General features: G+C 46.5%; 1 protein-coding gene and 1 non-coding gene across 3 annotated transcripts; both read left to right on the top strand.

Annotated features, from left to right (window-relative positions):
• The first annotated feature begins 1,534 nt into the window (after window positions 1–1,534).
• On the top strand, window positions 1,535–14,375 carry Zbed3 (zinc finger BED-type containing 3). 2 transcript variants are annotated; one of them, XM_050153904.1, is made up of 3 exons: window positions 1,535–1,740; window positions 9,657–9,778; window positions 12,101–14,375. In XM_050153904.1, exon 3 carries the CDS (start codon window positions 12,128–12,130, stop codon window positions 12,794–12,796), a length of 669 nt encoding a protein of 222 aa, XP_050009861.1. In that variant the 5' UTR covers window positions 1,535–1,740; window positions 9,657–9,778; window positions 12,101–12,127; the 3' UTR covers window positions 12,797–14,375. The 2 variants fall into 2 exon arrangements, with proteins under 2 accessions (XP_050009861.1, XP_050009862.1); XM_050153905.1 differs by lacking the exon at window positions 9,657–9,778 and having other exon boundaries at window positions 1,536–1,740.
• On the top strand, window positions 8,047–8,185 carry LOC126508597 (small nucleolar RNA SNORA47). Its single transcript, XR_007593898.1, has one exon. It is a non-coding gene; the product is annotated as a small nucleolar RNA SNORA47 (small nucleolar RNA).
• Window positions 14,376–22,170: the final 7,795 nt, after the last annotated feature.

Genomic DNA, 22,170 nt, shown 5'->3' with positions numbered 1-22,170 from the left:
CTGGCTTTGTTAGCAAGTCCATTCCTTCACTGGCAGTAGAGCCTACTTCTTTGGAATTCCAGTGTATACTGAAGACCATCCTGCCTCATAGACTGAACAACTACTGGATTCCTGGACTTTCTGTTTATAGGCAGCCATTGTGGGATTAGGTGGGCCACAGCCTGCAAGTCATTCTAACAATTCCCCTTTCTACATATAGAGAGATTCATTCTATAAGTTCTGTTACTCTAGAGAACCCTGACTATAATACACTGTGTTTATGTGATCTTTTTTTTTTTATTAGTTTTGGGGGTTTTAGAAAGAAAGTCTATGATCAAAATACATTGTGTGAAAAATTAAATAAATTTAAAAGGGGTAGGAGAGATCTAATAGTTAACCTCTCCATTGCAAAATTATTCCTCTCAAGATACTCAAACAGCTTTTCCTTTCTTCCGAAATCATCCTTGATATAGAAAAGAGAAAATTCAACAAGTAGATTTTCCAGCTCTAGTTTGCCTATCAGGTTAAGAAAAATACGAGGAGGGTTATATTAATAGTTCCACGGCAGAGCATGCGCGGTATGAGCAAGGCCAAGGGGTCATTCCCCAGCACCTCCATTTCTAAATTACTTGACCCAAGCCGTTAACAAGGGTTGTATTGTTTACCCAATGATTTCTTGTTCCTTTTTTTTTTAATGCCTGTTTGCTCATTGACTTCCGGCTAGCAAAACATTCGATTGAAGAGATGGCTCAGAGGGTAAAAGCAGGACCACTCCGCTGGAAAGAACTCCCAGCCCACGTTGAGGGGCTAGCAAGAGCCTGTAACAGTAACAGGCGATCCAATGCCCTCTTCTGGACCCCACTGGCACTGCACTCATAAAAATGCACAGCCCCACACCCGCACTGCTCAAATACACCAGTAATTTTAAAACATCATCAACAAAAAATAGTGCAGCTTTTAATGAATAAATAAAGAGCGGAATGTGCCGATTGTGCATAAGAGCTACCCAGTGCACCCAGGACCTTGTCAAGTAATTTCTTTACTGCTATTTGTAGATTACAATCTACGTGGTGGGAATATTTACTTGGCTGAAACAGCAAACACTACACAACAGGACTTCCCGTCAACTTGCAAAGTCCCAGGGCGCTCACACGCACTCCAGCGGGCAAGCCCTCAAAAAGTTTATCTTTCCACCTGAGGTGTGGAATACAGAAACTAAGAACGAAGCTGCTTGCGGTTGATGTAATTGTTGCAAAATCACGTAGACGCTATTGCTGAATATAGTCAAGACAAAAGTAGTACCCCATGCTGATGTTTTGGTGGACACCTTTTCCTCTTTAGTTCTTGATTGCAAGGATTGCTGAGTTGTGCAGCATCAGAGGTCTTAAACTGAAAGAACGCGAGCAGCGCGCCCATCTAGCTGAATCCAGGTCTTGGAAGGTTAACGCAAACGTGCAGAACCGCAATTAACATTTTCAGCATCACTGCGCTATTGCATCGTTTTAAAACCCCGACTAATTTCTATGTATTAAACTAGTTCTTCTCCCGCTGCTCTAAACCTCTCATCGACGGATGGTTTAAGAGGGGCTGCCGCGCTCCGCGTTCAGACCCCACGTCACCGTCCCCCACGCCCACCCCCGGACGCCCCCAGACGCGCGAATTGAACGCTGTGTCTTTAAGGGGGAAGCGGCACTTTTCGTCCGGGACAAAATGTCTGCGAGGAGCCGGGAGGCGAGGGGCGACCATCGCGGCGACGCCCGGGTGAGCAAGGCTAGGGCTGGACTGCGGGTCCAGGGCGGGGGCGTGGCGGGAGGGGAGGGACGCCTGCGGCGCCGAGTGGAGATGTCGAGGGACGCGGGGGCCCGCGAGGACATCACAGGGCACCGGGGTGCGGTAGTTTCGGGGTCCGCGGGGACCTTAGGGGCGGCTGGAACGCGGGGACCGGAGAGACCGCGGGTGGAGGCGAGGCGGGGCGGGGGGAGGGGGTGGAACGACGGGGACGCCTGCGGCCTGAGCGCTGTGAGCTGGGTGCGGGGAGGCCCCGGGGACCTCGGGGACTTCGGGAGACCCCAGGCCACGCTGCTCTTAGGCGGGAGCCGCGGGTTCCTGCCGGTGATCCTGCCACCCCTGGCTCTGCAGAGAGGCCCAGCCTGTCTGAGCTTCCCAGTTCTCCGTGGTCAGCCAGCTCCGGGGGGGAAAATGGAAAAACCATCCCCATAAAGTTGCCGTGGTGAAGTCTGACTTTGAGCCCAGACCGTAGCTGTGCGCCTAGCAGGGATCTCTTCCACTTAATGTGACTTGGTTAATGTGTTCCACTTGTGCAGGGCAGAAAACCGGTGTAAACCAGTATCCCCTCCTCCACTAGTCACAAACAAAAGAGTTCCCTGATTCCTTCCCAGCACACTGGAGCGGTTGGCTCTGTAAGCCATCCGTGACCCTTCCCAAAGCTTTACTAAAAAGGCTGGCTTTTTTCTCTTTGGAAGAAAAAAGAAATAAGTACTTGGCATCGCTGAGATTCAGGGTTATGAACAGCTGTTGAAGAATTAGTTTAATAAATTGAAATAACTAGTGTTATTCCTGATTTTTTTTTTTTAAGACAGGGCCTCACTGTGTATTCCTGGGTGACATGGAACTCACCTGTGTAGACAAGGCTAGCCTAGATCTCCTGAAAACCACTCTCCTCTGCCTCCCAAATACTGGGATTAAAGACATGGACCACTCCTGGTGATTCCTGTACTACATTAGTACAACTTTTGACCTCCAAAATAATTCAAAGCAAGTGACAAAAGGTATAGGAGATTGTGTAAAAAGACCAAGAGTCCAAACCAGGTCATTCTCAACATAAAAATCTTTTAAGCTACAAAGGTCTTCAGAGCACGGCATTTTTAAATCCTGTGCTTTAAAAATGATTCCTTTGAAATGGGTGTCTACAAGACAAACTGGATCGCCACTTTTACCAAGGGAATACATGTATATAAAATTAATGCAGAGGTGCAATAAAGATCCACTTTAGGGCCTAGTGCTTTATACTTTTTATTTTAAAATGCATTAATAGCTGACTTATAGCTAATAGTAGAAATAGCTGAGAGTTCAGCTTAAAACATTAAGGTAATTAATTAGCTATGGGTCCAGCATATGTTTTGTTTTTTGTTTGTTTTTTTTACAGCCCGTATATTATCTTCTTCTTACGTTTTTGCACACCCCTTTATTTCACAACACAGTTTACACTTTGCAGTAATGATTTTTACTGACTTCAAAGAAGGATTTCCTTTTAGTCGTGTGTATGCCCCACCCTGTGTGTGGATGTATGAGGATACCTGTGGAAACGAGAGTGAGTGTCGGATTCCACAGAGCTGGGCTACAGGCAGTTAGGAGCAGCTGGACCCGGATGCTGGGAACTGAAACCTGGTCCTCTGGAAGAGCAGCAAGTGCTCTTACCCACTGAGTCATCTCTCCAGCCCCTCTACTGGCTTTTAAGTTCATGTATGTCTTCAGGCTATTGATTCCAGACTAATTTTTTCCAGTTGCCTGGGTCTGTTTATAAGTATATGAATACATGCAGGAAGCTGATAGGTTAGCAGGGAGGGAGAGATCACAGGTGACGGGTGGTTGCCTCCTTACTTTGGCTGCCGGGCCTAGTTCTTCTGTTCTGCTTTGATTTAAGCCACTGTTGGATGAAGTAAATGAAAGTGCCATTAGCGCCGCCACATAATCTGTGGATTTCGTAATCACATCAGTTTCTCATGCTAGATCCAGGCTCAGTCAACACTTACTTGCTTATTTACTCTGTCGGGCAAGCTGAAGGGATTAGCCTTGACCACAGAGCAAACAGGACTGGATTTTGCTTGTTATTTCCTTCTGAAAACATTTCCGGCTCCTTTGGCCTCCAGCCTGCCCAGTTCTTCTCACGTGTGCAAGCGGAAGAATAAAATAATAAAATTAATTTTCATGGGTTTTTGTAGAATGACCCTATGTATTAAACAAAGTAAGGTAGTTCTGAAATAAAGGTGTACTTCACAGCAGGGGGCTTTAGAGTTACTGGGGGAGATGCTCCAGCGTGATGGCAGGGGTGGGGGCGGGAAATGAGGTAGATGCCCCTAGGGATGGGTGGAGGGGATTTATTGTAGATATGAGAGTGCAGCCAGTGGCATCTGGAAGGGTCCAGGCTGAATGGGGCCATGGGGGTGGCAGTAAGAAATAGGGAAGGAGAGAGAAACTAAGAGGCCAGGAGCGAGCCAGGAGGGCAAGAGACCAAGAGCCTGGGTAGCCAAAATGGCTGAGGTTATATAGGGATCAGAGACTGAGGGAAGGGAAGCCCAGCCCTTGGGCTGGAGAGTTAGGGTAAGGGGCAGGCTGAGAAGTGTTAAGAGGAGCCCAGGACTCTGTAACAGGTACTGGTGCTGTTGAGAGAGACTGGTGGCCACCTTCCACTTGGATATGTTAAATGGCAATCTCAGCCATTTGTCCTGAGTCTGAGACTTAATATAGTTTTCTTTCTCTTTCTCTGTCTCCTTCACTCCATTTATAGGGGCTGGAACTCAGTGATAGAGCCCTTGCCTCGCATGTGTGAATGCTTAGTTCAGTCTCCAACAGCACAAAAAGAAAACAAAAGAATCACCATCAACAAAAGAATTAATAGGGATAGGTGTAGAAGGAGCTGCGGGCTGTGGCCCGGCTCCTGCATGGCTAGCTTTACACCTGAAATAACAACACACAAATTGTATTCTTTTAAACACTGCCTGGCCCATCAGTTCCAGCCTCTTATCGGCTAATTCTCACATCTTGACTAACACATTTCTAATAAACTGTGTAGCACCACGAGGTGGTGGCTTACCAGGAAAGATTCAGCATGTCTGACCTGGCAGCTGGCTCCATCGCATCTGCCCCAGAGAGGATAGGCATGGCGATTGCCTCACTTCCCTCTTCCTCCCAGCATTCTGTTCTGTCTACTCCACCCACCTAAGGGCTGGCCTATCAAATGGCCAAGGCAGTTTCTTTATTAACCAATGAAATCAACACAAAACAGAAGACCCTCCCACATCAGATAGGTGCTGTTGTACCAACAGTGGAAATGTCTGCTTGTCTAATGACAAATTTTATAGTGAAACAAATATATATGTATGTATGTATACAGTGTATAAGAAGACCATGTTAATAGTTTTTTAAGCTTTGCATTTATTTGTTTTTGTGTATGTGTGTGGGTGCCCATGTGTGTAGAGGTCTAAAGACAATCTATGGGAGTTGGTACTCTCTTTATACCATGAGTCCTGGTGTTTAAACTTAGGTCATCAGGCCCCTGTGGCAGGTGCCTTTATCTGCTGAGCTCCATAATTACAGGTTTTAATGGCTTCTTTCAGCCTCTGGGTTGGTATTAGCTGGCTTTAACTTGATTGGTTGCTAGAACCGAATTTCTCAGTATAGACTCAAATGCAGGGATAATTAATGGGGATCTGTTATCTCCCACAGATCTAGGCTCAGCCCTCCTTCCAGAGAGTAGAGCCCCAGGCGAAGCTTAGCCACTGGAGAACTAGAGGCAAGGCGCCAAATGGTGCTCTCCCCTTGCCATGAAAGACTTCGAGTTGGCCTTTCCCCCTTGAAATTGGACTCGAGTTCCATTGCTATATGTCACTGCTAAGTCACTTTAGTCCTGGCAGTACTTTCATGTAGCTTGAATGTGTTTAATGTTAAAACAGGAACGCAGAAGTTCCTGTTAGTTATATACTAACAAAGTAGAACTCTTTTAGAGCCAAACCCTGGTCTGATCTTAACCAGGGATATCGGAACTATCGCTGGAAACATCTCTCCATCCCTTCCCAGGTGGTGAGGTAGTTACCTGAAGGCAGAGTGCGCTGCTTTTCAGAGATAGTCAGCAGTGGGCCCTTGTGGGTCTCTGAGCAGGCGCACAGTGAGACGAGAAAGCTGGATGGAATAACTGGACAAAAGCAAAGTAATCGCATCTCTTGGTATCCGTGTGCCTGTTTTTAAAAAACGTTTAAGGAAAAGAACAAAGGGTGCTCTTGGTTTTCATTTTTTTTCTTTAGTTACACACATAGCTCTTGGTTATGCATCGTTATTTGGGGCTCCATAAGGGAGAATGAGACTTGGGCTAGCCCACCTTCCTGTAGTCCCCAGGACTTGAGTGATGAGCAGTCTGTGTGTGTGTGTGTGTGTGTGTGTGTGCGCGCGTGCGAGAGAGAGAGAGAGAGAGAGAGAGAGAGAGAGAGAGAGAGAGAGAGAGAGAAGATCCATTTAGGAAGTGAAAATGAATCTGAGGAGCAATGGTCATGAGTCTCTTACCCCTTCTGGTTTCCTTTTGCCATTATGAATCATTAGGGATTCTTCCCATTTTGAATGTCCACCAGAAACAACACTGCTTTTCAGCCACTAAAACCTCAGTGTAGGCGCAGCTGAGCAGGAAATGCTGGTCTCTCCTCTGTAGTGCATGCCTTAAGTTTACATAGTGCTGGAGTCAGGCATCCCCTATCTCGGTCACCCTGTAGTAGCATGTGGTCTGCATCCAGTGGATGCACCTGCAGCAGCAGGTGCAGCCAGGTGTCTGCTCTGGGTCAAGGAGATGCACAGGTTGAGCCTCTTCCTCTCGTGGGTACAGACGGTGCTGCTGGTGCAAGGCACGGGGGACCATGCTACGCTGACGGGTCCTACACATTCACTTCCTCCCTCCCAGTGCAACACCCTGAGCCTGTGGATCTCCAAGTGCCTCAGCAGGGGTTTTACTCTGGCACTGTCCCTATCTGAACTCATAGCTGAGATGCCAAGAATTGTTTATTAAAAGCCACTTTTTATTTACATATAGATCTTGCCACATACATACTTTGCGGTAAGGTTTAGGCATATCGACCATATGGCGTTCTTAGAGACTTTTTCCTTGGCTTTTGTGTTTACTACTTTCTCTCCCCCGCCTTTCCCATCACCTTCCACCTCAGTCTGTAGTGTCTCCTTGCTTATTTTCCTAATCCAAGTCTGTGGAGATGGCTCCATATAGGAGTTTTGGACGCTATGATGGTGTGCAAGTAGGAGACTTTCTGTAGAAGCCATATTTTGAATTTTGACACTCGATCTTTTCTGGCCAGCAGCACACAGCATGGGCAGCTAGGTAGGAATGTCCAGCTGCAGCTCTTAGGAAGCTGGCAGTCGTGAGAGGAAACAGCTGATGCCCTGTAGCACACTGTGGTGCTCAGTCATGGTGCTTGGGAGACTAACTGTATTAAATACAGTTTCTACATAAGTAGAAATGTATTTCCCACATATAATGAGTCCCAGGCTGTAACCACGTCATGAACTGAAGAACACCTGTGTCTTTACAACGCTATAGTGATCTGGTATTATCCAGAAATGATGTGATTTATATACACTTTACAACATCTAGAATTCCTGCCTCACCCCAAAACCTTCCCTTATAACACCTGGCAGGTTCCCCACCCTTTGAATGGCTGCATACTGTTCCCTGTTGCAAACAGACACTGTATGCTCAGCTATGATTCCCATTCTGAATAATAATGAAATAAACATTCTAGCACAGGTGACTTCATGTATTGGTACCTTTAGTTCTACAGAATAGATATCACATCTATTAGCTTTTAACTGATGTAGAAACTTCCAGATGGACTTCCTCAAAGCTCTCTGACCTTCAGCAGGAAAGTGACCGTGCCCTGTTTTCTGCCCACTTCCTGACTCTGATGGCTATACCTGCCCACCTTTGGATGTTAGGATAGTGGATTTACAATGACTCTTTGCTCTTGCCCTCATAGCATTTCCCTGAATGGCCTTCCCACAGACATTTGAATTGGCCTGAAGTCATTTGCCTGCTTACCTTTCTTGCCTGTTTCGTACTGGATCATTTGCCTTTTAAAGTCCCCCTGTAAGAACTCCCGGTGTGTTCTGTATGACAAGAAGTCCCAAAGGCAGGTGGAGGAGCCTGGACTTTCTGTTGGGCTCCAGGTGAAGCTGGATTGAATTTGGCTCTATTCCAGGCTGGGCAGATGTTAGGACTGGGCTTCCGCCCTGGATATGAAGTCATATCACAGGCAGCCAGGATGCATCCCCCTATGGAGGACTGAGAAGGTGGGGCAGATCCATACCGTGCTGTCTCCCATTGGTTAAGACCTCCTACAGTAAAGGGCTGGCCAGGCAAAGGATGTCCTTCTCCATCACCTTGGAGGGGCAGCACTGTGCTGGTCCACATTCTGTAGTGTTGCCTGTCCCTGAGTCAGGTGAGGACAAAGCACAGAGCTAGTGTCCTCCTGCTGTGTCCACCTTAACTCTCCCCACAGACGGCACCATTGGCTGCTGCTCCTCTGAGCATCTCAGGATTTACTGGAAACACAGCTCTCAGTCAACAGCGATGTCAAAGCTTGACAGTGACGGGTCAGCCATGGCACTGTAGGAGGAGCATAAGCCGTGGGGACTCTGAGCCCTTGGCACAAGTGAAAGAAATCTGAGGCTCACATGACAGTCAAAATGGCAGAGCAACAGTCAAATCATTCCAAATTTATGAAATAAACTAGATTCACTATAAGAGCATCCCATCTTCTGTTTATGTCTAATCATTAAAAGGAGCCCCGGAAAGGATTGATTCAAGGTAGAAGAAAACGGAGTTCTTAACAATAACAAAGATAGGGTATATAGAAAAATTTAGGTAAAGCTAGCTAACTGAACTGTTTCTAATATTAACATCATGTTAGTTAACTAACATTATGTAAAAAGTAAATATTTTTACATTACTTTTTACGTTTTAGATTAATATTTGGTCAGCATACAGAAGTCTGGGTTTCACTGTGACATTTTCATATATATGTGTCCATATTTTGTTCTTGCTCGTGACCCCTCACCCATCTTGCTGGTCTTCTTTCTCCCCTAAATGGTTCTACCTCCTGTTCCTATGACATATGTATTCTGTTATCCTTTCTTGTCCCCTCCCTAGCCCTATAGACTCCTTTCTCTACTTTCTGCATCCATGTCCGACACAGATATATACCATTTGTATATAAACTTAAACCTTCATTCTGTATCTGAGGGAAACCATAGCATTTTTCTGAGTCTGGCTTATTAACTTCACATACTACTCTCCGGTGTCATCCACTGTCCTGCAAATGTCACAATCTCACTTTTCTTTGTATGTGTATACCATCATCTGTTGACAGACACCTAAGCTGGTTCAGTATCTTTCTTTAAAGTACTTTACTTGCTTATTTTTAATTATGTGTATTTGCGGGGTGTGCACAAGTACCCCTGGACCTGCAGTTGAAAGTGGTTGTCACCCTGCATGGGGGCTGGGAACTGAACTTGAGTTCTCTGCGAGGGCAATGTGTGCTCTTAACTGTTCAGCCCCTGGTTCATATCTCTACCATTATGAATAGTTCAGCAATAAACATGGATGTGCAAATATTTCTGTGGTATGTTGACTTTGATTGTTCAGGCATATGTATACTATGTACGATACAGATAGATAATACTGTATTTATGGATTTAATTTTCTAAGGACCCCCCCAAACACTGATAAGCATAATAACTATACTAACTTACATTTCTGCCAGCCTTAGGGAAAGGTTCATTTTTTCCTATGTCTTAGCCACCATTTGTTGATATTTTTTTTGATGATAGATACAAAAGTGTACATAAATAGGCTTAAGGACAAAACTCACATGATTTCTTCTCAGGTGCAGGAAAGCCTTGAAGAAATGAAGACAGTTAGAACATCCCTCAGCACCTATTGCGTCAGGGATGTTAGTCTGTAGTTTTCTCTTCGCTGTGTCCATGTCTGGACTTGGCTACTATTGAGGTAATGTTGGCTTTATAAAGAGAGGATTGTAAGGATGCTTCTTTTTCTATTTTACGGAGTAGTTTTGAGGTGAATTTGTATTAGCTTCTTCACTTAAACATTTGATAGAATTCAGCAGTGACCCCACCTTTCTTTGTTGGGAGACTTCAATGCCTGTTACAAAGCTGTTTAAATTGTTCGTATCCTCTAGACTTTAATTTTGGTGGGTCATATGCAGCTAGGAATTTACTCATTCCTTCTGGATCTTACAGTATGGAAAACATCTTCAAAAATGCATGCAAATCCCTCAGAGTTCATTAGGATCTGATGTTCCCTCCTTCAGTTCATCGCTATTTTTACACATTGGGATAGTCTCTCGTGATTTTAGTCAGACTGCTTAGAGGGTTGTCATTCTGAGATTATTGTTTTCAAAGATCTGACTTTTTGATTGATTTTTATATGTTGTTCTTTTAGTTTACATTTCATTAATTTCTGTCCCTGTCTTAATAATTTCCCGACACCTACTCCTTTGGTGTTTAGCTTGTTCATTCTGTAATACCCTGGGGTACATCATTAGCCTTTTGTTGCAACCTGTCTGGATTTTTAATGTAAGCACACGAAGCTATAAATCATCCTCTGACTGCACCCAGAGGTTCTGCTTTCATATTCACTTGAAATTTCCTCATGTATGGCTAGTTCCTGTAGTTCCTCTCTGGTTCTGCTGCACTAGGATTTGTTGATGCCTTTGTATTTACTAAGACTTTGAGAACAAGGAGTCCTGTTCCATGGGCCAGGAAAAGAACTTATAACTTATAACCCATGTCTTTTGCATGGATAGTCTGCATATATCTCTAGTTTACAGAATACTTTGATCTTTAGTTTGGATTTTCTGTCTGGAGATGGGATTGAGTATTGAAAGCACCAACTATTATTATTATTATTGTCAGGAAATTTCTACCTTTTATACCCATTATTTGTTTTGTAAAATTGGGAACCCAAATATATAAACCATATATACAGTACACACACATATATTTATATACATATTTATAACATGTACATATACAGATGTTCTATTTTTCCCAGTCTTTTTATGGATTTAACAGATTCTTTAATTTTATGATCTCTGCTGCTGCTCCCTCAGGACCTGGTAGCATGAGCAGTCACTGGCTAGTTCACTAAGCCTGGTTCTCCCTTGGCCATGATGCTTCCTGAATCCTCAGAAGAACCCAAAGGGTCTAACTATCATTTTTTAACTTTCGGAGAAAGTTTGTCTAGATCCGTACATTTGGCCCATTTCCAACTCGTTCACTAAAGAACAGATGCCTTCTTTTTTATGGCCTTGGGGGTGTCAGCATATTGTGTTGTGCTCCTCATGGAAAGGACAGTCACTGGCCAGTGAGCAGAAAAGGACTAGCCATGCAAGTGACAACCCTAGAGCCTAAGTAAGATGGAGAGAAACACTGATCCCACAGTGGTGTCCTCTGGCTGCACACCCATGCTACGACGCTCAGAGACGTCCCAGACTTGGTCATTACAGTTACAACACCACATTGGGTTCCCAAGTGGATACTTCAAACAAAGCATACACCATTGGTTTTCTTCCCCCACCCTTAACTGGAAGTGCCAAGCAAGCTTGTGCCACTTAGGTAGGATGAGCAATAAGGAAGGCTAATTATTTGTCATATGTCTTGAGTACTTATAAAATGCTCAGGAAAAAAGAAAGAAAACACCAGACAGGCATCCACCAGTCATTCTCCTGCTACCTAAGACTGGCCCTCTGGACTTCTTATGGAGCTTCTGAGTCCTACAAACTCTAAACATTGCTGATCAACCTTGACTTATCCTGTACACTGTTTCTACTTTGGGACCTAGGTGGGTTAAGAACCTCCAGGGCTGTAACCAGGTCCTTAAGACCATTGAGACCCGGCTCATAATTTAATTTAAAGGCAACAGTTTAGGAGTCCACTTTAATTACATTTTGTGCATATTTTGAAAGCATATCATGTCTTCCGATATGGTCATTTTTTTTCTAAATACATTGTTGTAATCACCACTCTCGATACGTAGAGCTTGGGATCAAACCCAGGCACTGTGTAGGCTAGGCAAGCACTGTAAGATCTCCAGGACTTGATATATGTGCTACAGGGAGACACTTTACTCTGGAAGATTTTTCTTAGACATGGGCATTTAATGCTTGAGTATTAAGGAGGGGTGGAAAAAACACACTCCAAGATTTACACCATAAAAAGGAAAGTTTTGTCCTCAACTAACATTTATAGGATCTGTGTGTATAAAATAATGATTACTGTTGTTCTTCTTCTCCCCAACCCCTGTATGCAGACACTGCAGAAGGAATGAGAAGTGACCATGGAAGACAGCTGGAGGCCTGATGACACTGCAGGGCAGAGCGGCCCCTGTCCCGGGCTGGCACCCGCCGCTCCGGGCCATCTGGGGGCGCCGTACTCCGAAGCCTGGGGCTACTTCCATCTGGCCCCGGCTCGGCCCGGGCACCCGACGGGCACCTGGGCCACTTGCCGGCTGTGCGGGGAGCAGGTGGGCGGCCACCCGGGCTTCCAGGCGTGGACGCGGGCCCTGTGGCGACACCTGAGCGGCGCGCACCTGCGGGAGCTGGAGAAGAGCGGGGCTCGGAGCTCGCCGCCCGCCGCGCCCTGCCCTCCACCGCCCGCCCCCGCCGCCTTGGCCGCAGAGGGCGACTGGGCGCGCCTGCTGGAGCAGATGGGCGCGCTGGCCGTGCGCGGCAGCCGGCGGGAACTGGAGCTGGAGCGGCGCGAGGCCGCCCTCCGGCAGGCGGAGCGCGCGCTAGAGCGCAGGCGCAGGGCTCTGCGGCAGGAGGAGCGCGCCATGGCGCAGGCGCGTCGCCAGCTACAGGCCGAGCGCGAGGCGCTGAGAACCTGGCTGCGAGAGCAGAGCCCGGGGGTCGGGCTCTCGGCGCCCCCCTCTCCTCGGCCTCTGCTGCTCAAGGAGGACCCTGATGGGGACGTCCCCGGCGACGTTGTCACCAAGGTCCTGCTATAGCGAGGCCACTCTGTGCCTGGCAGCGCCCAAGGACTTCTTCCTGGAGCCCGGATCGGGTGCTCAGCATGGACCACATAGCATGAGATTTACTCCAGTAATCTCATGGTAGTGCCTAAGGGCTGGAGGCTCTTGAATTCAGAAGGCTCTCTAAACACCAAAGACTCGTCACACCTCGTGCCTATATGCCTGGCAGGGGCAGGGGGAGGGGCATGGAAACGAAAATGTGTTCTTCTCCCCCCCCCCCCACACACACACCAGGGTCTACTCTTTCCTAGTGTTTAAACTTGGCCCAGTACCAAGTTCCAAAAAGGGACTTTGAGTTTCATTGACTCCCCGGCTCGGCTCCCTACCTTCAGCATCTGTAGAACCCTGCATTGGGCCAGTCCCAGAGAGACTCCTTTGCTCCTGTCTGCTCACAGGGCTCACACAAGGCCACGGGTACCTTTTTCCTTAAGTAATCTCTCCCTGGATCCGACCCAACGGAAGTATAGTCTCCCATTTCCTGTCAGGTTACTTGCTAGATATCATCTGTCACTAGGAAGATAAATTCCTTGCCCCACAGGCCCCCAAAGACCTCCCCCGAACCAAAGGAGAATCTTAAGGCCACATCTCACCACAGTATCAACCCCTGTCGTATTACCTCCTTTTCTCCAGCTTGTTCCCCAACAATGCTTCTTTCCCCTGAAGGTCAAGAAGTCCTTGCCCACACCTGCCACACCCGATTCCACTGGTCCCTTCCACGTGTCATTGCTACCCAAAGCCAAATATTATTTCCCTCAGCCCTTTTGCTCTCCTTAGTATGCTTTTCTAATTATTTTTTTAAAGACAGGGTCTTTCTATGTAGTCCTGGCTGTCCTGGAACTCACTGTGCAGACTAGGCTGGCCTTGAACTCAGAGAGATCCACCTGCCTTAGCCTCCTGATCACTGAGACTAAAGGTGTTACCAAACACTTTACTCAGACGACTTTTGTCCTCAAATTCTTTTTAATTTGAACCATCTAGGAAAATTGAAAGGGTAATAAAATGAATATACATATATATGATATATGTTATTACATATATATGACAGTTTTTTTAAGCATCCACATATATTTCAGATTTGTCTGGTGGTTTATACGGGCCAACTTCTACATCCAGTTCCTGGTCCATTTCCTTGTAGAGCTTATGTAACTTGGGCAAGCAACTCACTGAGACATCCCAGCCTGGACTACTCTCTCTGGGTCTAGACATTTATGCCCAGTTACCTGTTCCATGACTCTCCCCATGACTTGCATATCCTGCCACCACTGACAACGGATAGCTAGTGTCTTCTGGACACTTAAAGCATTATCAAGCACACCACAGCTCCTAGGTGAGGTACTGCTACTGTGCCTGCTTCATGCCCAAGAAAAATGCCAGCTAGGTGTCTCAGTGGGTAAAGGTGCTTGCTGCCAGGCCTGAAGACCTGGGTTTAATCAGGATCTGTCCCACATGGTGGAAGGATAGAACTGATTCCCACAAGTTCTCTGGCGTCCATACATACTCTATGGTATATCCCTACACAGTAAATTCAATAAAAATATTTTTAAAGAAAAACCGAGAGGTTAATTTGTACAAGATTACAGTTAGTGAAGTGGTCAAGTCAGGATCTGCACTTGACCAGCTGTCTGCAGGTGCTGTGTCCTTCCTAGCTGTTGCACTGTCCCCTGGACCCTGTCCTGCCTCTGTAACATGAGCGGGCCTGGCTTGTTGTTGGGGTTTTCTGTCCCGCCCAGTACCCCACAACTCTAGCCCCAAAGAAAATCACACATAGGTCTCCATAAATTATAAGCTGATTGGCCCATTAGCTCTAGCCTCTCACTGGCTAATTCTCACATCTTGATTAACTCATTTTTCTGATCTGTGTTAGCCATGTGGCTCAGTACCTTTTTCAGTGAGGCAGATCACATCCTGCTGCTTTGGTGGTCTGGGCAGGAGTGGGAAGAATCAACTTCCTCCTTCCCAGAATTCTCCTGTTCTCATTACATCATTGCTACTTCCTGACTGGTTTTCCCGCCTATATTTCCTGCCTGGCCAATCAGCGTTTATTTCTAACATGATTGACAGAATACAGACAATTCTCCTGCACCTTGCCTCCATTTCCTGTTTGTGGAAATAGTGACATTAACATCACCTGAGCCTTCAGCATGTGCTGCAGCTGTGCTAGGTGCTTGGCGATGGACTGTTACAATCCCTGCCCTTGGGAGGTGAGGCAGGAGAATCAGGTGTTCAAGGTCGTCCTGAGACCAACCTGGGTTACCCGAGACCTTGTCTCCAAAGACCACTCCCAGAACACCTAGCAGTCTCTGGCGTGCTCATCGTGTAGATGGGAACACATTCTCACAGGCTTTCCCTTCGCCCTTGCCCAACTGCTGTGAAGCAGAATGCTGCCGGAATGCATCCACAGAAGCCTAGGCACGCTGAGGTTATGTCTGTGAAACTCAGCACCCTCCCTGCGCCATGCTCCATTCACCTGGGATTCATCTTATCACTGCCCCCCACATCTCTCAACTTGGCCACAGCCCTGTTCTTAGTACCTCTGCCCCATTTTGCCTGCCTTCCTCTAAACCCCTTCTGTCTCCGGGTGTAAAAATCCCACCCAGGGCTGGGGCGTGGCTCGGTAGCAGCACACCTGCCGAGCACGTGGTAAGTCCACCCATCTGGAAGACCATGACTCTTCCATAAAGGTATTAACGTCTCTGACCAGGCCCAGTCAGCATATGGCTGCTTGGGGTCTTGTCTTCCCTAGGGCTGTGCAAGTCACTCATCTGTGCTTACAAGTTGTCCTGTCTTATAATTCATTTATCTTTAATTCTCTAAAAAATTCCTAGCAGATTAACTGGAAGTAGCGTGTGTGTATGTGTGTGTGAGGGGGTCTCACTAGCACTGAATGACCTAGAACTTTATATGTAGACCAAGCTAGCCTCAAATTCACAGAGATCCACCTGCCTCTGCCTCCAGAGTGTTTGGATTAAAGGCATATGAGCCACATCCCTGTTCAATTTTTTTTAATTCTTTAGTTGATAAGCAAAGGTTTGAAAGGTGACAGTTATTAGATTCTTGGTTTGGCTCCAATAGATAAATTTTGCTTGTCAGGGGGAATAGTTTGTAAGACTTCCTTTTTTTTTTTTTTTTTTTTTTTACAGCTGGCTTGAATGTCATGTCGCAGTTTAAGACAGAAAGCACCAGAGTCCACCATTTCACTAATCGTTTGCAATTTTTTAAAAGATTTATTTATTATGTATACCATGTTTGTATGTCTGTCTGTAGGCCAGAAGAGGGCACCAGATCTCATTACAGATGGTTGTGAGCCACTCTCCCAGTTTACTCAGAAGATCTTGTCTTTTTCTACTTCCCATGTAGATTAGATCCATGTATATTTCTCTTAGGGTCCTCATTGTTGTCTAGGTTCTCTGGGATTGTGAATTGTAAGCTGGGTTTTCTTTGCTTTATGTCTAAAAGCCACTTATGAGTGAGTACATACTATATTTATCTTTCTCGGTCTGGGTTACCTTACTCAATATGATGTTTTCTAGATCCATCCATATGCCCACAAATTTCAAGATGTCATTATTTTTTTCTGCTGTGTAGTACTCCACTGTGTAAATGTACCACATCTTCTTTATCCATTCTTTGGTCGAGGGACATTTAGGTTGTTTCTCTAGACCATTTTTAAAGACATTCTTTGAGTTAGCAAATAGGCATCTTTAAGAAATTTTTTTCATATTTAAAAATAGTGCTAGAGCCCAGAGACTATGGCGCATGGTTAGCCAGGTTAATATTTCCGACTAACAAGATGAAATGATGGTGAAGCCATGATAATTACTTTCGTGTGACTAATAAGAGGGCCTGGCAGCACCGTGCCTTAGGGTTAAGTAAGGCATCATAGTTACAGAAGATATTAAAGCCCATTTTAGTTGGTTTATGACATGGAACGCTAGCAGCCATTATGTACTTAAACAGTATTAAATGTTTCTTATGAAAACCTTAATTATGATATTTCAGACTTCATCGAATTAAAATAGAGCTTTAAGAAAGAAGCATTAAACGGTAATGAAAGCCTTGTTCTCTCAGAATGGTTCTCATGGGCCTTTGGTCAAGATAAGTAATGTTCAGGTGAATGAGCCGGTGACCTTCCTAACCTTTGAGTCTGCTGGTAATGGGAAGTTATGTAATTTCACTCTCACTTCTTCAAATACATCTAATAACATTCCGCCAGCTACTTCTGTCTTCTGCTCACTGAGCGGTACTATGCCACGGCGACTTCACACAGATGATGAGCTCTCACTTCTCCAAAGAATAACTTTGCGAGCACTTTCTTCCTGAGCAGACAGGGGCATCCTTATATCCATACACATGGGCCTCCCTCCCCTGCTCTCCTGTTCCCCTCGGTGGCCCCCAGGGGCTATCTCAGTTAGCACCAACACCTAGCAGCCTGACTCACGGTTTCTGTCTTGATTTTTGGTGTGACCCTCATCGACTGCTGGATTGGGAAGGGTGTGACCCGCCGTCTTCGCTGCTGTCGCTACACTCAGGCAGTAAGATAAGATGCTGCACCATCAAATGAGCGGCACAGCCTCAGCAAGATTCTCTTGTCATCTCCGTGTCTCAAATCTCAAAAGGATGACTAAGAATAGTTCGAGACAAAGTTCGTAAGACTCCTCTAAGTAGATTTGAAGACAGATCTGAAAACATGAAAAAGGAATAAGACTCCTCCTCACCCCGACTGCCCCCAGAAATCTAGCTTTAAAACTCTGTATATGAATGGGAACTCTTTGGATCAAAACCATGCCGTTCTCAGGCCTTTCACGGATCATTTGGCCTTTGCATTTTGCCCAGTTCTAGCTGAAAATAAATGTAGGCTCCATGAAGGCAGCAGGCTGTCCGTGTGCCTTGTTCGTGTGGCCTCGCTAAGAACCTGAAACAATACCTGGCTTGCGCTACGCACCCCAGGGCTATGTCTCTCAGTGTATGATGCTGAAACACAAGTTTCCAAAGTCTTCTTTTTCCCTGAAGTCTTGCCAAATCTACTCCTCCCTTGACAGTAAAGACCACCTACAATAACTTCTGAGTTTTCTCCCATCTCACCTACCAACCTCCTACTTGGTCTCTAACATCCACTAAGAAACACAGTTCCTAACTCAAGACTTGTCTGCACCTAAGTGTCTACACCTACTACCTTTCTCTGTGGGCAATGAAGTGAGTGTATCAGCCCCATTTCGAATCTCCCCTGATGCCAGTAACCACATGTCCACTCCAGGGCTGCTACACACATGCACACACACACCTGGGGGATCAGCAGCACAGAAGGAAACAGTGCCAACACTCTCCGACCATCGAGGGTTTATTATGCAGTACCACAGAGGTCCATCTCATTAGCTTCCCAGTAATCGCAAGGCGCAGAGATGAAATACATTTCCAACGGTCATTCAGCTCAGAGGGGCTGGAGCCCTAATTTGAACCCAGGACTACCAAACCCTCTGCGGATGAAAAGAACAAAGACTAAAACCCCAGCTCTGCAGAGACACACAAAGGGGGGTATACCTCTCCCTGAGCCACTGGCCAGGCACTAAGCATGGTTAGGATCTGTTAAAATAACTAGTGTTAATTATGAGTTAAGTTCCTATTGTGAGTACTTCTGCCATTCCGTTTTCCTGCAGATCAGGCACCATGTTAAGGAAGAGCAGGACAAAGGTTTCCATTGCTTTATCATTCACCTAGTCGTGTGTGGGCATTCACATACATACCTGTGCAAGAGTGGAGGCCAGAGGGGAACCCACCAGAGCTGGAGCTTTCCTTCCACCACGTTGGTCCTGATGGAACTCAGGTCATCAAGTTTGGCAGGGGTACCTTTACCTACAGTCATCGCAGGCAGCCTGGGATGGGGCAGTCTGACTCCCTAGTTAGCAGCCTTTAGGCTCTCCCTTGCTGCTTTGGCTGCCTTGAGAAAAAGACTATTGTCATTCTAAGAGACAACTGGGACCACCCTCAAGCCAGCACCAGCCATTATGAATAGTCCGCAGCTACCTTGGGACAAGTGCGCAATGACCCAGTCGATTCTTCTTCGCTGTGGCCGCAGTGGCGGTGGCAGCTAAGCAATAAGGCAAAGCTGTGGGGTTGGTTTTTATGTCAACTTGACACAAGCTCTAGTCATCTGAGAGGAGGGAACCTCAGTTAAGGAATGCCTTCAAAAGAACCCGATTGTAGGTCATTTTCTTAATTAGTGATTGTCGGGGAGGACCCAGCTCGTTGTGGGAGGTGCCATCCTGGGCTCTATTAGGAAGCAGGATTAGCAATCTATGAGTACTATAATGTGGACGTGTAAGCCGAACAAATCCTTCAATCCTTTCCATCATGGTGTTTTATCACAGCAATAGTAACCCTGACTATGACACAGGCAAAGCTGAGGTGGCATATTACTTATTGGTATCGCTCCTGATGGTGGTATTGTGGCAGCGCTAACCTCAGCCAGGCTCTTCAAAAACAGTGGTGCTAGACTCTGGCTGCCATAAGACTAGAAGAACTACTACGATAATCCTGCAACTATTTCCTCCTTGGCCAGAGGGGCAGCACGTCCCCTGGTGGTCGAACAGGGAGACTCAACCGGTGTCTAGAAACAAGGTTGTGGTTGGTCCAAATCCAAAGCATCGATGTGACTGACCGTCCAAAACAAACTCTGATATACAGACATTCCCCAGCTACACAAGCATGCGGCTCAGACTCACTCCGCCGGTCGGCTGATAGGCATGCTCCTTTGTTACCTCCATTGCTGCTGCAAAGCAGGCCCAACAACAGGCTTTTCTTTAGAATGGTCTTACCTACTTCGAGTAGTGTAGTCTGAGCTAATAGCAAAAAGAAATGGAAGGAGAAGGGGGGAGGAAGGGAGGGAGGGACGGAAGGAGGGGCAGAGGGAAACCACAGCAGAGGCACCAGGCACCGGGATCTCCACCAGCTCGCTGAGACACGCTGGCTTGTACCCTGGTTGGCCCAGCAGGAGCCGCAGTGTGGAAGTTATAAAGAGCAGCATTTAGAGCCAGTGGCTGAACAGTTTGAGAGTGGCCAGAGCAAGGAGGGAAATCGAGAGAGAGGACAAGAAAGTGGAGGCTGAGGCTAAAGGATGTGGAGCTGTAAGGAGTCAGAGAAGAAAAGCTTCCAGCCCCGTGCCGGAAGAGACCCAGGGAGCTGACAAGCGTTTGGGACCGAGGGTCTCACGGGCACTGCAGGGTTAAGAGACATGGCAGGGGAGTGCACACGGACTGTGACCCAGCTTCTGCCTGCCCACTGCAGCGGCTCACTGCTACCAGTCAAAGAACGCCACTAGAGAGAACCTGACATATTTCTTCCTGAGATTTCTACCCACTTAAAGGAACCCCCAGCCAGCAGGATGGGGTGTCGCTGTCGCTTCCAGCAAGCAGGCTTCTACCGTCAACAAAATAAAGCCCCTACCTTTTCTATTTCTTTTTTTAAATACAGAGGATGCTGGGGACTCTACCGCTGAGCTCTACACCAGCCCCCACCCCCAAAACAAACAAAACCACCTCTTAAGCCTGGGTTTTCTAATTCTTTAAGAGCCGGGTATGATACAAACTAAGTGCCTAGTGCAGTCCCTGATACACAGCCAAAGCGCACTGCATTCCAGCCAAGGACCTGCCCAGCAAACACCCTCAACTAGGCGCTGAAGAAAACAATGGTGAGAAACACAAGGTTTCCTGCCTTCTAGCACGGTACAGCACTGGCTGTAGGCAGAGGATTTGCAATACCCACGAACCCTCCAAGTCTCCAGCCGTCCTCTTCCCCCTCCAATCAACCAGTCACCCTGCGAAGGGCAATCCAGTGAAAGCCCCTTCCCAGCTTAACTCTTTCAGTAGTCCCTGGGGTGCAGCTCAGTAGAGCGCTTATGCAGGCATGCATGAGACCTTAGATTGAATTCACACACAGTGAGAGTAAAAAGGAAGTAAAAGTCTGCCTCCTCCTTGGATGCTAAGTCCATGTGTGACCACACATCCTACAACTTGCCTTTAAAGGTCAGAAAGCATTGCCAAATGTTTTTTTTTAAGATTTGTTTACTTTTATTATGTATACAACATCCTGCCTCCATGTATTCATGTCCCCGTGCCAGAAGAGGGCGCCAGATCTCATTACAGATGGTTGTGAGCTGCCATGTGGTTGCTGGGAATTGAACTCAGGACCTCTGGAAGAGCAGTCTGTGCTCTTAACCACTGAGCCATCTCTCCAGCCCAGCCAAATGTACAGGAGTCTGTTTGAATGGATAACAAGGCAGCGAAGCTGCACCACAGTTTAACCAACCCCAGGCTCTACTTCAGGAGTTAGGTTACCTGCTTACTCAGGATCTATTGCCTCACTGTCCACGGAACCTCACTGTGTTCCAACAGCAACATGCTCGGCTCCACCTGTTGGTTCATGATTGGCTTAAGCCAGCTGTGACCACCTGTTCCTTGCTTTGAATGAGTCTCTTGTGTATAATAAGAAGGGGGCAGTGTTAGCTTGAGGACACTTGCCTTCCTGACAGAAAAGGGCTGTCATCTTGTACCGTGCTTTCCCATGTACATAGTCCTCCAAGACAGCAATGTCCGGAGTTCCAAAAGTCACTTTACCACAAGCCAAAAATATGACAAGGCAGGGAGGCACTGGGCAAGGTCTGGGCCCTGATGAGCAGGTACACACAGGCATGCCGTCTCACTGAGGAACCCAAAGTATCCTCTGAAATGCTGAGTCAGACTCAGAGCAGAAATGAAGGTGAACCAGGTTCCCGGGAGACTGTGTCCACATGTCCCTAAGGACAACTTAGGGGCTAGTTTAAAGGTGTGTACCCCTTCGATTCCACGACTCTACAAAGTTCCTCATGCCTTCTGTTTTCCTATGTTTGGGATTTCTACTCATTGCTGCCCTGGGGAAACACGCCCAGTTAATGCCTGCCCTTTCACAAGAAAACCTGGAAGCCTTCGGAGCTGGGTGGAGCAATCTGAAGTTCAGAATCAGTAAAGAGGAAATGCTGGAATAAGCCTGTTTCAGAATCAGTAAAGAGGAAATGCTGGAATAACCCTGTTTCAGAATCTGTAAAGAGGAAATGCTGGAATCCCTGTCTCAAACGCTGGGGGAATCCTCTCTTTGTGAGGAGAGCTTCCATTAGCTATTTAACACCAGAAAATGATTTCTGGTACAGTGGATGGCTTCTTCAGTCCCCAACTGTAAATTTCTCATGTTCTGGACAAAAATAAGATGTTGATTAAAATTCAGTAACTTGTAGTTCAATTTAAAACAAGAACTTAAAAGCTACTATGTAAATTAGCAAATCTGTACGATGTGAATAAAGTACTACTTAAAATTTGCATTTA

Source organism: Alexandromys fortis, unplaced genomic scaffold (assembly GCF_014885135.2).
Source record: "Alexandromys fortis isolate MF-2015 unplaced genomic scaffold, M_Fortis_MF-2015_v1.1 scaffold_79, whole genome shotgun sequence".
In the NCBI taxonomy this organism is placed as follows: Eukaryota; Metazoa; Chordata; class Mammalia; order Rodentia; family Cricetidae; genus Alexandromys; species Alexandromys fortis.
This window is presented reverse-complemented; position numbering and strand designations above follow the sequence as displayed.